The 13,452-nt window shown below is 53.6% G+C and overlaps 5 protein-coding genes across 5 annotated transcripts; 3 read left to right on the top strand and 2 right to left on the bottom strand.

Annotated features, from left to right (window-relative positions):
- Nucleotides 1-407: 407 nt before the first annotated feature.
- On the bottom strand, nucleotides 408-886 carry PG985_005422 (uncharacterized protein; the record flags this gene model as incomplete). Its single annotated transcript, XM_066825191.1, has 2 exons — nucleotides 408-456; nucleotides 594-886. The coding sequence occupies 2 exons, from the start codon at nucleotides 884-886 to the stop codon at nucleotides 408-410; spliced, it is 342 nt and encodes a 113-aa protein (XP_066688351.1).
- A 3,616-nt stretch (nucleotides 887-4,502) lies between these two features.
- On the top strand, nucleotides 4,503-5,846 carry PG985_005421 (uncharacterized protein; the record flags this gene model as incomplete). The annotated part of the gene is made up of 1 exon (XM_066825190.1): nucleotides 4,503-5,846. The coding sequence occupies one exon, from the start codon at nucleotides 4,503-4,505 to the stop codon at nucleotides 5,844-5,846; it is 1,344 nt and encodes a 447-aa protein (XP_066688350.1).
- Nucleotides 5,847-6,443: 597 nt separating this feature from the next.
- On the bottom strand, nucleotides 6,444-6,879 carry PG985_005420 (uncharacterized protein; the record flags this gene model as incomplete). Its single annotated transcript, XM_066825189.1, has 2 exons — nucleotides 6,444-6,515; nucleotides 6,571-6,879. The coding sequence occupies 2 exons, from the start codon at nucleotides 6,877-6,879 to the stop codon at nucleotides 6,444-6,446; spliced, it is 381 nt and encodes a 126-aa protein (XP_066688349.1).
- A 452-nt stretch (nucleotides 6,880-7,331) lies between these two features.
- On the top strand, nucleotides 7,332-11,623 carry PG985_005419 (uncharacterized protein; the record flags this gene model as incomplete). The annotated part of the gene is made up of 3 exons (XM_066825188.1): nucleotides 7,332-7,741; nucleotides 7,800-9,399; nucleotides 9,449-11,623. The coding sequence occupies 3 exons, from the start codon at nucleotides 7,332-7,334 to the stop codon at nucleotides 11,621-11,623; spliced, it is 4,185 nt and encodes a 1,394-aa protein (XP_066688348.1).
- Nucleotides 11,624-12,924: 1,301 nt separating this feature from the next.
- PG985_005418 (uncharacterized protein) lies at nucleotides 12,925-13,203 on the top strand (the record flags this gene model as incomplete). Its single annotated transcript, XM_066825187.1, has 1 exon — nucleotides 12,925-13,203. One exon carries the CDS (start codon nucleotides 12,925-12,927, stop codon nucleotides 13,201-13,203), a length of 279 nt encoding a protein of 92 aa, XP_066688347.1.
- Nucleotides 13,204-13,452: the final 249 nt, after the last annotated feature.

Raw genomic sequence — 13,452 nt, 5'->3', positions numbered from 1 at the left:
CGACGAGACCTCGCCTACATGTTTCTATTGCTCTATCGAGTGGAAGCTATTGCTTGCCAAGGGCAGACTGACGAAAATTACCAGTAATACAGAGCAGAACCTGGTACGCATTTTGGAACCTCAGTCTCCAATAGAAGCTGGCTGGCATTGTGGCCATCAAGCTCACCGGGGATGCTACCGAGCTGAAGAGACGACCGTCATCGTATCCGCATCGAAGCGCTCCGAGCGCGATCTCACGAAATGACTCGACGGACTGAACATTGAACAGGCCACTGTCGAAGAGCAGATGCGAGCCTGAAGCGACTTGGTTGCACAGGGCAAGAAGCTAAGGATTGATGTTGCCTTCCTATACAAAGAGCGCGGCCAACCCGTCAGTAGCACTGAGCGACGATGCGGTCATCGTCATGTTAGGTGGCGGTATACAGTATGTACAGGGCCATCTTACGGAAGAGCAGGCTATTTGGTGGGAACATGCATAACAGTCCTCAGCCTCGTCAGCTCGCTGGCTGAAAGCCTGCACATCGACGGCTTCGTTACCTAGATATCCGTTCTTCGCATCAGAGAGGCCCCGGATATTGTATCAGGCTACATACACGACGCCAGGGAAGAGGTTCACTAGTAGAATCCACGTGCCGTCGAGCTCTTGAATCATCAAGTCCGTCGCCGACCCATTGCGGTACGGCGTCGACCGCCTCGTCTGTCGCTGTGATGGACATGGCGCGGGCGTGATTTCTACATAGTTGAAAGTAATGTTAATGCAAAGCTGTTTCCGACGCGCAAACAAATAGCTCCAACTTCGAAGCTGCTTCTCTAGTACAGCCCAGTCAATGTCCAGCCCGTCGTAGCGCTTCTTCAGTTTTCGCTTGCCAGTTACGGACACGATCATATTGGTGTCTTCCACTTGGAAGGGTTTATTGGCTGGGAACTTCTTCTCGGTCACGTTTTCGAGCTTTTGCCGCAGACTGGATTCCCAGAATTCCCGCGGCGAAAGTGTAACATTTTGCTCCGTGTCTTCGGCTTTGCTTCTACGATTAAAAGTAACCTTCCATTCGACGTCATATCGGATGTGATTCGGTCGGCTTCGTCGGTTGGATATATCTCCATTCCCGTTGGATGGCGTGAATGTGAGGGTTCCTTGCTGAGAAGGCGTCGCACTCCGACTCGATCGGTCGCTGGTTTGGGTCTGAATCACGCCAGGTGAATCGGCTGATGGGCTTTGACTATCAAAATAATCTTGTATTTGCGAGTCGACTAATTGCGACAATAACCAGTCATCATTTTGACCACAAGAGCTCTGCGAGTCGATGGGAGACATGGTTGCTTGGCCGCCTATTTCGACGGCAGATGTGTTGGGAAGGAAGCAAAAGAACGAGCGGAGACATTTGGTCGGAAACCCAGCTTTGAGGAGTGCTGTAGCAGCCACTTCTGGCCGAACAGTGAAGGGGCCTTAGCGCTGCTTGGCACCTCTGCCTTGAATCTGGCAGGTGTCGGCGGGCTGCTAGCTTGGGAAACCGAGAGCCCCATATTATAGGCGCTACCCACCGTTACAGTGGGCGGATCGGCCTCGATGGATCGTACCGAGCCAAGTAGGACTTTATTATAGTTTCAATGAAGCATTGAGTAAGGATTCGAAGGCGATGTCAAAAGGCAGCAGCCGTCAAACATGTCGTATTGAGCATCACTCAACTAGTTCTAGGCCATTTTAAAGAGGTGTAAGAAGTACATTTTCGGTAGAGAGTAACTGCTGGGTGCACTTCGTTTGCGCTACCGTAGTAGGAGACCTGTACGGGATAGTCGGCCGTGCTATCGGTATTCCGCATCTTGTCGCTGGTGAATATGGTCCCGAGGAGAAATCCATAAGACCAAAATAATGAAAGGTGCGAGTGATCTCGACAAGGGGAACTCGCTCATATTGTAGTAACAGGGAGTGGAATGCGAGCCGAAGACGACGCTGACCGGACTTGTATCAAAAGCTCTGTTTGCGGACGCTAACAGGGACGATTGCATTGCCAAGGAAACCATAAACTGTCAGCGGCTTCTGGCTCCTGGTTTTGTGGAGCATAAACTAATGCATGAACATGGTAATCGATTTATGGATGCACAAGGTAAGGATAAGCAAAGGCAGAAATGGACTGGGTACTTGCGAGCATGGCGGGGTACATGGTGTCAGCAGCTACCCCTGCCAAGTGGGGCCAGAACGGCAACTATGAAAGAGTAAAGAGAGGACGCTGGTTTCGCTAGCGACTGTAGCGAGGTATGCTCCGACTTTTTCTGCCTTGCGGCTCAAAGCCTACGTACCACCAACGTCATCGAGTGCTACCGAGGACTGCAGGAATTCACATCCGATTGTGAGGCGGTTTCCTGTTGGTCGACTTAGAGGCCTGCTTCTGGTTGTAACCATCCATCGTCTTTCTCCCATCGAGGCCTCCCTCGATATGGCGTAGTGTACGCTTGACGCCAAGTTGACTTCCCGAGGACCTAGAGGATCACCGGCAGGAAAATAGCAGTCGTTTGTCTACCTCGTCGGCTCGAACTGGGCAGAGTCGCCACGACCGACTGCAGCAAGGTAGATACGATTTCCCACCTATCAGTGTGCTTCCAGGCACCATCACCAACCCCTAGCGCGTACCTCGACCTAGAGCGGTCCGGATCTTGGTAAGTCTGGCCCAATACCAGTACGGAAGCCCGAAGCTCTCATCGGCTCTGCTACGCCCTTCCTGCCTCCCACCTATCCAACACTACCCAGCTGCAAACAGCTGGCAGCCGCGATGAGCCCTCTCTACGACTTGCGCTTTGTTCCTTCCGGCTTGAGTGTACTGGCCGTGCTTCTCCGCGCGTTCGGCGTCTTGTCTACACAGAGGCGAGCAAAACTGGTGCAATGGGATCGAGAGGGAATGCATCTTTTTACCTTAGCTGCCGCCAGTGCAGGTAAGGCGGCAATGACGTGCTGCATGGCGGCCAATCGATAGTCGAACAAAGCTTGGGTGCATGTGCGTGGCCGGTGAATCACACGTTTCGTGTCACATCGTCGAGGGCGGAGGCTGTTGTTCTGTTACGCTCCGCCCAGCCAGCCTCCATTACGCGAATCTACCAGAACGTGGCTTACGGCCCTCAACTGAGTGGCGTAAGTTAGCGAAGGCGGAGTGGAGAGACAGAAAGCAATAGAGGCTCTTTTGCGAAGTAGCTTATGGTACATTTGGCCATCTAGATGTCTTAGCCGGCTCTCTACGGTGTCCTACGAATAGCTTATGGTCCAAACTGCCTGCAGCTCGGTCTCACTTTTGTGTAGTGCGGTAGTGCTTCCGCCTCTGAATGTCCTTCCTGGCCCAGACACACCAGCCGTTCAATTGACCAAGTTTTGATGTGGGAAAGAAGTCCAATACTGATCTAGGAAAGCAGCGTATTGGTCTAGATCCTGCTCCGACTCCCAGGTTGGACATTCGTAGCCGACCCACTTTATAGAGTAGTAGAGAGCTCCGCTTCTGCTGTCGTAGTGGCCGATCACCGCGCCCATGTCATGATCCGATCTGCCCTCGCTGATGGTGGGCCGCTGCTGGTCTTCCTGCCATACGGCCACAGAGCCGTCTCGTTCGCACACCCAGAGCAAGCTCTCATCTGGCCCATCTACCAGCCAGCGGTCCTGATTATGCGCTAGTACGCCATGGAATACAGCGTTGGGCGTTTGTAGGGTGTAGAGCACCCGCGCTACGATTAGATCTAAGGACCAATGTGATCGTATCCCCGAGCCTTTCCAAGCGTACGTAGTGGTTTGCGTTGCCATATTGTATTACAGCAGGTAACGAAATCGGCTTCCTCTTCGATGACAACGAAACGAGTTCTCCGCTCAGACCACTTTCCGCTTTAGGAAGGCGCACAGTGCGGGATCTTAGCTCACCAACTGTCTCCGCAGGTATATCAATAAGTACTGGACCTGTCATCCAATTATGCACCCCACTTCAAGTAATCCAGATGCGGCTCCAACAAACAACAGACGATAAGCAGACCCGCTATCAATAATGATGGTGCTGCATACCGGGCTTACGGTGGTAAACAAGGTTCCAGCGTGTCATCGATCCTGCTATTCAAGAAATCCTACAAAATCATGTCTATGCAATACCTCTTCTACTCTACGATTTCATGCAAGAGAGAAGCTCCTGGTTATTGGAGATCCCTCGGCGATGCGACCGCCGAATAAGTGAGAACAAGTGCTGGCGGCTGCCTGCCAAATGGCAGCGTAGCACAGGGCCAAAGCCGAATGTAGCTTAGCATTCAACATCGTCCCTGGCTCTTCTGTCTGCTCCAAACCAACAACAATACAATCCAAGTCCAATACTGGATGCAGTTCCTGACGTCCGCCATATTTGGCGGCTTTGATGCTTTTGGGGCCATCTGTGACTCATTTCGTTCGAGTCCGACAATGGACCTCCCTGCCCCCGCCAAATTGATTTCGCCACCGTCTTCGTCAAGTCTGGCGCTGTCTTCCCTAGTGTATAGCCGCGAAAATGGATGATGAGTTTGATTCGTATCCCTACGATTCATTCGGCGACGATGGTGATGCTGCTTTTGGCTTTCCTAGTCTATCTCCTCAGGCTTTAGTCAATACTCAGCAGAGCTGGCGAGCGTCGCTTGCGCCTTCTGAGGGTTTCGCGTCAGAAGAATCGCTTCAGTGCGCTGATCGCAGGCAGTTGAGCATCGAGCGAGCAACGCTTCCCTTGCTGCAACTTGCTGACTGGAAAGAGGACGAAGCCTACAATGATGAACCTCCTCGCTGCATCCACTATTCGATTGAGTTCAAGGTGATGTATAACAACAGAGTCCTTCTGAAGGACACAGAGCCCGACCTTGTGCTGGCGCCGGGCGCCTACTGGCTCAAATTCTTGCAACCAAAGCTGGAGAGATTGGTCAAGACGAAGCTCCGAAGAGCTAAGGACTTGGTGCAAATTGATGATACTACTATCACAGTCTCCGTGCGAGATCGGTCCGCACGCGATCTCGTTAAATATTTCAGCGGGTTTGATATTGACTGGAGGCTTATCGAGAAGCAGCTTCGAACCTGGGCGCCTCTCTTTCGAGAAGGGAAGCCACTACGACTCGCGATCGCCTTTACCTACGTGGATACCGACAGACCCGGTGATGCATCGACGGGGGCCACTACGAGGGGGAGATTTTCTGCCACCCAAACAATGCTTGCCCGACGAACAACGCAGCTACACGCTGAAGTGACGACGGGCCAGCAGACTACCTGGAACGAACTCTACGAGCGTATGCGATGCCCAGGGCCGCCGTGCCACCTCGGACCATATTGCTGGCGTGATAGTGCGAACAGTAAACACTATCGACTACGCACTCATCACTTCCGAAGCCTGATTCGGCATATCGAAGAAGGTCACCCCATCAATTGTCACGACGATGTGCCTGATTTCCTTCGTACCCAGCTCTATGCCGAAGAACAGCAGGATACAGAGCGCAAACAGAAGCGCAAGCGCGATGCCTCTCCCCGAAATCTTCCGTCTATCCAGATCACCAATGTCTTACCTGGCCAGTCGAATGAACAAGCCTCAGAGGAGCATCCAGTTGCCTGTTCTAGCCCTATTACTATCTGCGGTTTAAGAGATCGAGCGGTTAAGAGATATTGCGAATGGCAGTGCACGAAAGTGGACGATGTAGTACTGAAGTTCGAGTTCCGGAAGGCTCGAGATTTAACTCTAGCTGAAGGGTTAGACCTTGAGCAGTTGCATGAGGATCAGGATTACCAGTTCCTGCTAGACAAGGGTGTGAAGCTTGGTATCGCCAGACGCTTCGTTCGCGATGTTAAAAGCTGGGCTAGTTTGTTAAATGACGAGTAACGAGTGATGAGCGATAAATAAAAGGGTTGTTTCTATTTCCGTTTAATATATTTTTAAGCTTCTATGGTTCTTCAATAGACACTCCTGCGTGCCGAAAATGTCCCTCTGCACTTGACCGTCTTGATCCTACGACGTCCACACACCACTGTAGAAAGACGGCAAAATCCTGCTGTATGGTATAGAGGTGCCCGTGTCGTTTGATGAAGGCCTTGAGCTCGGCAAAGAACTCTTCAATGGGATTCAGGTCTGGTGAGTACGGCGGCAGGAACAGGAGCTTGACCCCGGCATCGTCACATAGCTGTTGGATTCTATCGGGTTGATGAAACGGTGCATTGTCCATGATCAGGACAGACTTCGGCTCGGGCCATCTCCCACATAAAGGCAGAAGCTCTTGAATAAAGTCTTCAAATACCTCACTATCCGTAAACCCCTGGAAGATACGTGAAAGCATAATGCCGTCTTGGGTGTAAGCCGGTAGGATCTGGTACCTACGACTACGGTGGAACCGTGCTATTTGTACGGGTGCCACGCCTTGAGGAGACCACCCGGTTCGTCGAAATCCCGCACGCTTGTCACAACCCGATTCGTCAATGTACACTAGGTGGTAAGAACGGAAGTCGGATAGAGTATGGCTATAAAAGTCGCGTAGGTCGGCATTCCGTTCTTCGGCTACGCGTCGGGTAGTTTTCTTGGACCATCCGATGGAAGCGAGGGCTCTGCTCACGCTCATTTTCGTCACCTCGACGTCGAACTCGGCCGCGAGAAATGCGACCATCTCGTCCTGGTACATTTCGGGTCTCTCGATCAAACGATCACATAGAGCGTCAAGCATCGGCGGCGTGATGGTTCGAGGTCGTCCGACGGCGTTTCGAGGCGCTCTGGTGGTGCCAAAGTATCGCAGGTTCGCTCGGATCGTACGAATGGAACGGGTGCTACACCCAACAGCTTCCGCAATCTGTTTATTAGCAAACTGATTACTCTCGATCATAGCTTGGGCGCGTTCGTGTGTAGCCTCTGCCAGGTTTGGGGCCATTGATGTCACCTTGATGGCGGATGCGTGGATGGCGGTTGATGTCTTTGTTCTGGGTGTTCCAGGACAAGAACAAAGGCACGCTTAGGCCACCTGCCGCCTAAAAGCCCCGCTACGGGACGACAACCCCCCCAATACCTGCCTGAAAAGGCTGCTGCATTGCGACTGTTCACTGGACATTACAACAACAGGCAAATCTCCCTGTGCATCTACCAATTACATCGCCATACGCCAACGTCAGACACAGGAAAGACGACTCGATTGGCAGGACGTGCAGATCCCGTGACTGGCTCAGCCTCATCACAATTACCCCGACAACGTTCGACAATGTGTGCCTCGTGCTGGACTCCTGTTCAGCAGGCCCAGCCCTGTACCTGCATAGCCTCAATCGTCTTTCACACTTCCAACCGATTGCCTGGTCCTTAGCCGATGCATCAAGCGACATCCAAGCCGTAATGGCTGAAGCATTCGCTACTGCAGCCAGCGCCCTTGCCGTTGCTGAATTGACTGCGAAAGTCATCAAGCTTTGTGTACAATACTCGAAAGATGTCGCAAGCGCAAGGGCTGACATACAACAAATCGTAACTACAGTAACCTGCCTGGATAGCGTCATTAAGGATGTACAGCAGCTTTTGAAAGGACCCCATAGAGATAAGCTTCTCTCGACAGAGAAGCTCGATGGCGCGCTTCGAGACGGGCAATTACAACTCATCAGCCTCCATCAGAAGTTGACTTCGAGTAAGACGACGCCATTTGGGTTCAGCACATGGAAATGGCCGTTCCAGGCCAAGGACGTCGACAAGGTTGTCACTCATCTAAGGGGATGTAGCCAAACAATATCCTTGGCCTTACAGGTTGATCAAATGTAAGTCGCTTCTTCCGGTCTAGGTCTATTCTTGACTGCTTACAACGTATACCTACAGGACCGTTCTTCTTACCATCGATCAAAAACTTGTCCTCGGGAAACTCCCCACCGCGCAAGGGGCCGCATTCGACTCGCATGCCGAAGAACACAATCCGACCTGCCTCCAAAACACCCGAGTCGAGCTCCTGCTAGAGATTGATCAATGGATTCAAGATCCGAACGCAAAAGCGATGTTCTGGCTTAACGGCATGGCAGGAACGGGCAAATCCACTATTTCACGCACCTTAGCGCAGACTGCCTCGGCGAGCGGGTGTCTTGGTGCTACTTTCTTCTTCAAGCGTGGTGAAAGAGATCGCGGCGGCGTGTCCAAGTTCTTCTCCACCCTAGCGGCACAGCTGTGCTCACGGGAACCGGCTGTTATCCCGCACATCCAAGCTGCCATCGATTCCGACCCTGCGATCTTCGAAAAAGCGATGAGAGAACAAATCGAGAAGCTCATATTTCAACCGCTATCGAAGATTTCTAGAGCTGTTAACAAGGACCGTGCTCTTCTAATTATTGTCGATGCCTTAGATGAGTGCGAGGACGAGGAGGATGTCAAATGCTTTATACACTTATTCTCGAACTCGAAAAGCATACAATCGCCCCGGCTCAAAGTCTTTCTCACCAGCAGACCCGATCTTCCTATACACCTTGGCTTCACTGCGATTAAAGGGGAATACCAAGATCTTGTCCTTCATAAGGTCGCTGAACCTGCCATTGAACGTGATATACGCGTATTCTTCAAAAGTGAGCTCATGCGGGTAAGGAATGACTACAATGATTCCGTCGCAAAAGACCGACACATACCCGCCGTATGGCCAAGCGAAGACGACATGCGGATCTTGGTCAAGATGGCGGTACCGCTGTTCATCTTTGCCGCTACCGTTTGTCGGTTTGTCGCTGACCGAAGACTCGGGGACCCTGCAGACCAACTACAAGAGATCATAAGCTACCGGGCGACGGCTCAAGTCTCTCAGCTCGATGCGACATATATGCCTGTATTGAATAAGCTCCTTGCTGGCGCGTTAGCCCAGCAGAAAAAAGATATCATTAAGCGGTTTCAATCGATTGTTGGGCCAATTGTTGTTCTTGCTGAACCACTTGCCAGAACTTCCTTGGCGCGGCTATTAGGTACGCCCACGAAGACGGTTGCTGGCACTTTGGACCTACTACACTCCGTTCTCAGTATCCCCGATTCATCTGAACAACCGATCCGATTACTGCATCTATCCTTCCGCGACTTCCTTCTCGACCCGGAGAAGCGAGAGAGCAACCAGTTCTGGATTGATAAGAAAGAGGTCCATCGTCGGCTAGCCGCGGAATGTCTGCGAGTCATGAATAGCTCGCTGCGGACGGATATCTGCCAAGTCCAAGTCCCAGGGATGACACTCTCCGAGATCGATTCACAGCGAATTAACGAGCGCCTGCAGCCAGAGATACAATATGCCTGCCGCTACTGGGTATACCACTTGGAACAGTCAGGTACAATGATCACCGACGATTGTGAGGTGTATAACTTCTTAAAAAGCTATCTCCTATATTGGTTAGAAGCGCTCAGTCTAATGAACAGAGCTTCAGAAAGCTTGCGGGTTTTAACCACATTAAGTAGTCTTATAGTACGCTATCCCCCAACCCGTTCCGTTAAGTTACTAACCAACTGTTAAGCCCAGTACCAGTAAACCACTAATCGACTTCCTTAGCGACGCGAACCGCTTTATTCTGGCCAACGTTGCTACTATTCAGGTTGCCCCTCTTCAAGTCTATTCATCTGGCCTCCTCTTCGCCCCGAAACGGAGCGTAATCCGCGCTACATTTCAAGGTCTTATACCACAATGGATCTTGCGCCAGCCAGTAGTAGACGACAAGTGGAATAATTGCCGCCAGACGCTCGAGGGCCACAGCGCTGAGGTCAACTCGGTGGCGTTCTCGCCCGACAGCAAGCTGGTGGCGTCGGCGTCGCGCGACGAGACGGTCAAGGTCTGGGACGCGCAGACGGGCGCAGAAAAGCAGACGCTCGAGGGCCACAGCGCTGCGGTCAGCTCGGTGGCGTTCTCGCCCGACAGCAAGCTGGTGGCGTCGGCGTCGGACGACCGGACGGTCAAGGTCTGGGACGCGGCGACGGGCGCAGAGAAGCAGACGCTCAAGGGCCACAGCGATTGGGTCAGCTCGGTGGCGTTCTCGCCCGACAGCAAGCTGGTGGCGTCGGCGTCGTACGACCGGACGGTCAAGGTCTGGGACGCGGAGACGGGCGCAGAAAAGCAGACGCTCGAGGGCCACAGCGATTCGGTCAGCTCGGTGGCGTTCTCGCCCGACAGCAAGCTGGTGGCGTCGGCGTCGTATGACCGGACGGTCAAGGTCTGGGACGCGGCGACGGGCGCAGAAAAGCAGACGCTCAAGGGCCACAGCGATCCGGTCCGCTCGGTGGCGTTCTCGCCCGACAGCAAGCTGGTGGCGTCGGCGTCGGACGACCGGACGGTCAAGGTCTGGGACGCGGCGACGGGCGCAGAGAAGCAGACGCTCAAGGGCCACAGCGCTGCGGTCAGCTCGGTGGCGTTCTCGCCCGACAGCAAGCTGGTGGCGTCGGCGTCGTACGACCGGACGGTCAAGGTCTGGGACGCGCAGACGGGCGCAGAAAAGCAGACGCTCGAGGGCCACAGCGCTGCGGTCAGCTCGGTGGCGTTCTCGCCCGACAGCAAGCTGGTGGCGTCGGCGTCGCATGACCGGACGGTCAAGGTCTGGGACGCGCAGACGGGCGCAGAGAAGCAGACGCTCAAGGGCCACAGCGCTGCGGTCAGCTCGGTGGCGTTCTCGCCCGACAGCAAGCTGGTGGCGTCGGCGTCGGACGACAGGACGGTCAAGGTCTGGGACGCGGCGACGGGCGCAGAAAAGCAGACGCTCGAGGGCCACAGCGCTGCGGTCAGCTCGGTGGCGTTCTCGCCCGACAGCAAGCTGGTGGCGTCGGCGTCGGACGACCGGACGGTCAAGGTCTGGGACGCGCAGACGGGCGCAGAAAAGCAGACGCTCAAGGGCCACAGCGATTGGGTCAGCTCGGTGGCGTTCTCGCCCGACAGCAAGCTGGTGGCGTCGGCGTCGGACGACAGGACGGTCAAGGTCTGGGACGCGGCGACGGGCGCAGAAAAGCAGACGCTCAAGGGCCACAGCGATTGGGTCCGCTCGGTGGCGTTCTCGCCCGACAGCAAGCTGGTGGCGTCGGCGTCGGACGACCGGACGGTCAAGGTCTGGGACGCGGCGACGGGCGCAGAAAAGCAGACGCTCAAGGGCCACAGCGATTGGGTCCGCTCGGTGGCGTTCTCGCCCGACAGCAAGCTGGTGGCGTCGGCGTCGGACGACCGGACGGTCAAGGTCTGGGACGCGGCGACGGGCGCAGAAAAGCAGACGCTCAAGGGCCACAGCGATTGGGTCCGCTCGGTGGCGTTCTCGCCCGACAGCAAGCTGGTGGCGTCGGCGTCGCGCGACGGGACGGTCAAGGTCTGGGACGCGCAGACGGGCCAAGAGCTACAGACCACCCACATAGGCACTACTTCCTCTATATTGTCATTCAGCCCGAATTCTTCACATCTTCTTACTGATATTGGAGCTATTGCTATTGGTACCCAACCTAGTCAGTCATCACCTCCACAGCGCGAGGTTTCACGCCTTGGCTATGGCATTAGCGAGGATCGCAGCTGGATAACTTGGCATGGAAATTATCTGTTATGGTTACCGCCTGATTTCCGGCCAGTATCATCCGCTGTTGCCGGCTCTTTGATTACGATCGGCTGTGCTTCGGGGAGGGTGGTTTTCATAGAATGCGACATGGAAGGGGTTGGGAAGCAGTGATTCTTGTGCAATTTCTATTTTAAGGCTTCTACTCTTTATCTTCTTTTTTTTACTACCTTTGAAAATGGAGGGTTTCAGGGAGCGTCGTCAATTTATAGACCGCTTCGCCTTCGTTGGGGACCAGGAAGATTCTAGACACAGGTCCTAAATGAGTAATATTTGTTGCCACCGTAAAGCAGGAGGAGTATATGCCAAGTCTATCTAGTGGCGCCAGCCTTCAATCAATCGATAGAATTGAAAGGGCATGCAGGCTTCTTCGTAGTGCTCTATTTGTGATGCTCTATATGGGGTGCTAGAACATTCCTCGAAACTGGTCATGTACGTATGCTTTTGAGGTAATGCCTTCATGTGGTTACTATATATAGAAAGCAGCGTGGAGCTGGTTCGCGACCCCGCACCATTAGGGTCAACTCCTCGTAATTAATTACCTAAGCGCCTACATAGGATGACAGGTACATGCCAAGCCTTGGTAGAGTACAAAACCAGCCATCTGGTCAGCGGGTAAGCGTCACTGTGCACCATTCCTAAAATAGAAAGTGGTCCAAGCGGAGATGAATTTCTCGGCCCCCCAGCGAGGAAGCCGATTTCGTTACCTTCTGTATGACCTCACGTGTACCGTGAAAGAACTCGACGGCAAGCCGCGATGTGTGAGTTGGATACTGACGACCGTACCGTATGCAGTAGTGGAAGTTTGTACAGTACCGTATCTGTGTGTAGAACCGCCTCGTTATGTATATAGCGTCTACCCTGTTCCGGTTATGGCGTAACAGCACAGGATTACGCGAGTGCAGCTCAGTGAAGCCTTTATGGCATCCTCAGAACACAGTAGAAGCTCTATGGATCTGACGCGAAAGCGGCCCAGGCAAGAAAGCTCACATGGTCCACCAGGGCCGACCCCGAAAAAGCGTCGCGGCCATTACCAGAAATCTCTAGCCTCAGAGGAGCTGCAGGTGTATTGCGTGAAACAGCAAGTCTTGCTCACAGGAACATTCAGCAACGGACCTTTTCACTGACAAAATCCATATCTGGTCGCCGCTCGGCCCCATCGTGGATGGGTGTGGTTGTGTTCCTACGTACCATACACTACAGGAAAGTTGCGCGGCGACTACTAAGTACTTCTCTTGTGCCCATCCTAGCGATAGTAGCTTAATCAAAGCTTAAGCTGGGACAGATCGTGCTAGCGATAACTTCATAAGTGTACGAGAGGTCCCGGTGCTTGTTGGAGTACAGTACTCCTTTCACCAGGTCATCCCCACCGAAATCAGTTGCTACGTGCTTTTTGTTTCACCGCGCAGGGGATCATGCCAACCGAAAACCACTTTGGGAGCATGTCTAAAGCTCAGGAGCACATGGAAGGGCAACGGCCCGCGTCACCACAACCACATGGCCGTGTCCGTGGCCGTGACGGACAGGCTAAGGTGGAACACATCTGCCCTGGTTGGTGGGCCTTGGAATGGACACACACGGTGCAGGCGCCAAAGGACAGCCGGATGGCTTTCGATCGTTTGGCCGTTGCTATCAAGGCCAAGAAGCACACGAATTCGCTTTCTGCGAGGACAGAGCAAGACAAGAGTCCTTAGGACATACATTCTCAGACGGGAAGATCCCCGTAGCTACTTTGGAAAAGCTTCGAGACGGGTTGCGCTGGCTGAGGGCCGTCGAAGCTGATGAAGGCTTTCGTGAGCTTCCACGGCTCCATAGTTGACATTTCACGGGTTGTCTTCGCAGCCATTGAATGGGGCTGTCACGATACACTGTCAAGATCATCGAGTCTATGGGCCATTGACTGAGCGGCGGATACAGTAGGACGACCACCTGTAGTTGTGGAC

Source organism: Apiospora marii, assembly GCF_038362585.1.
Source record: "Apiospora marii strain CBS 49790 chromosome Unknown utg000003l_segment0_segment0, whole genome shotgun sequence".
Classification (NCBI taxonomy): Eukaryota; Fungi; Ascomycota; class Sordariomycetes; order Amphisphaeriales; family Apiosporaceae; genus Apiospora; species Apiospora marii.
The sequence above is the reverse complement of the archived record's forward strand: the minus strand, read 5'-3'. Positions and strand labels throughout refer to the sequence as shown.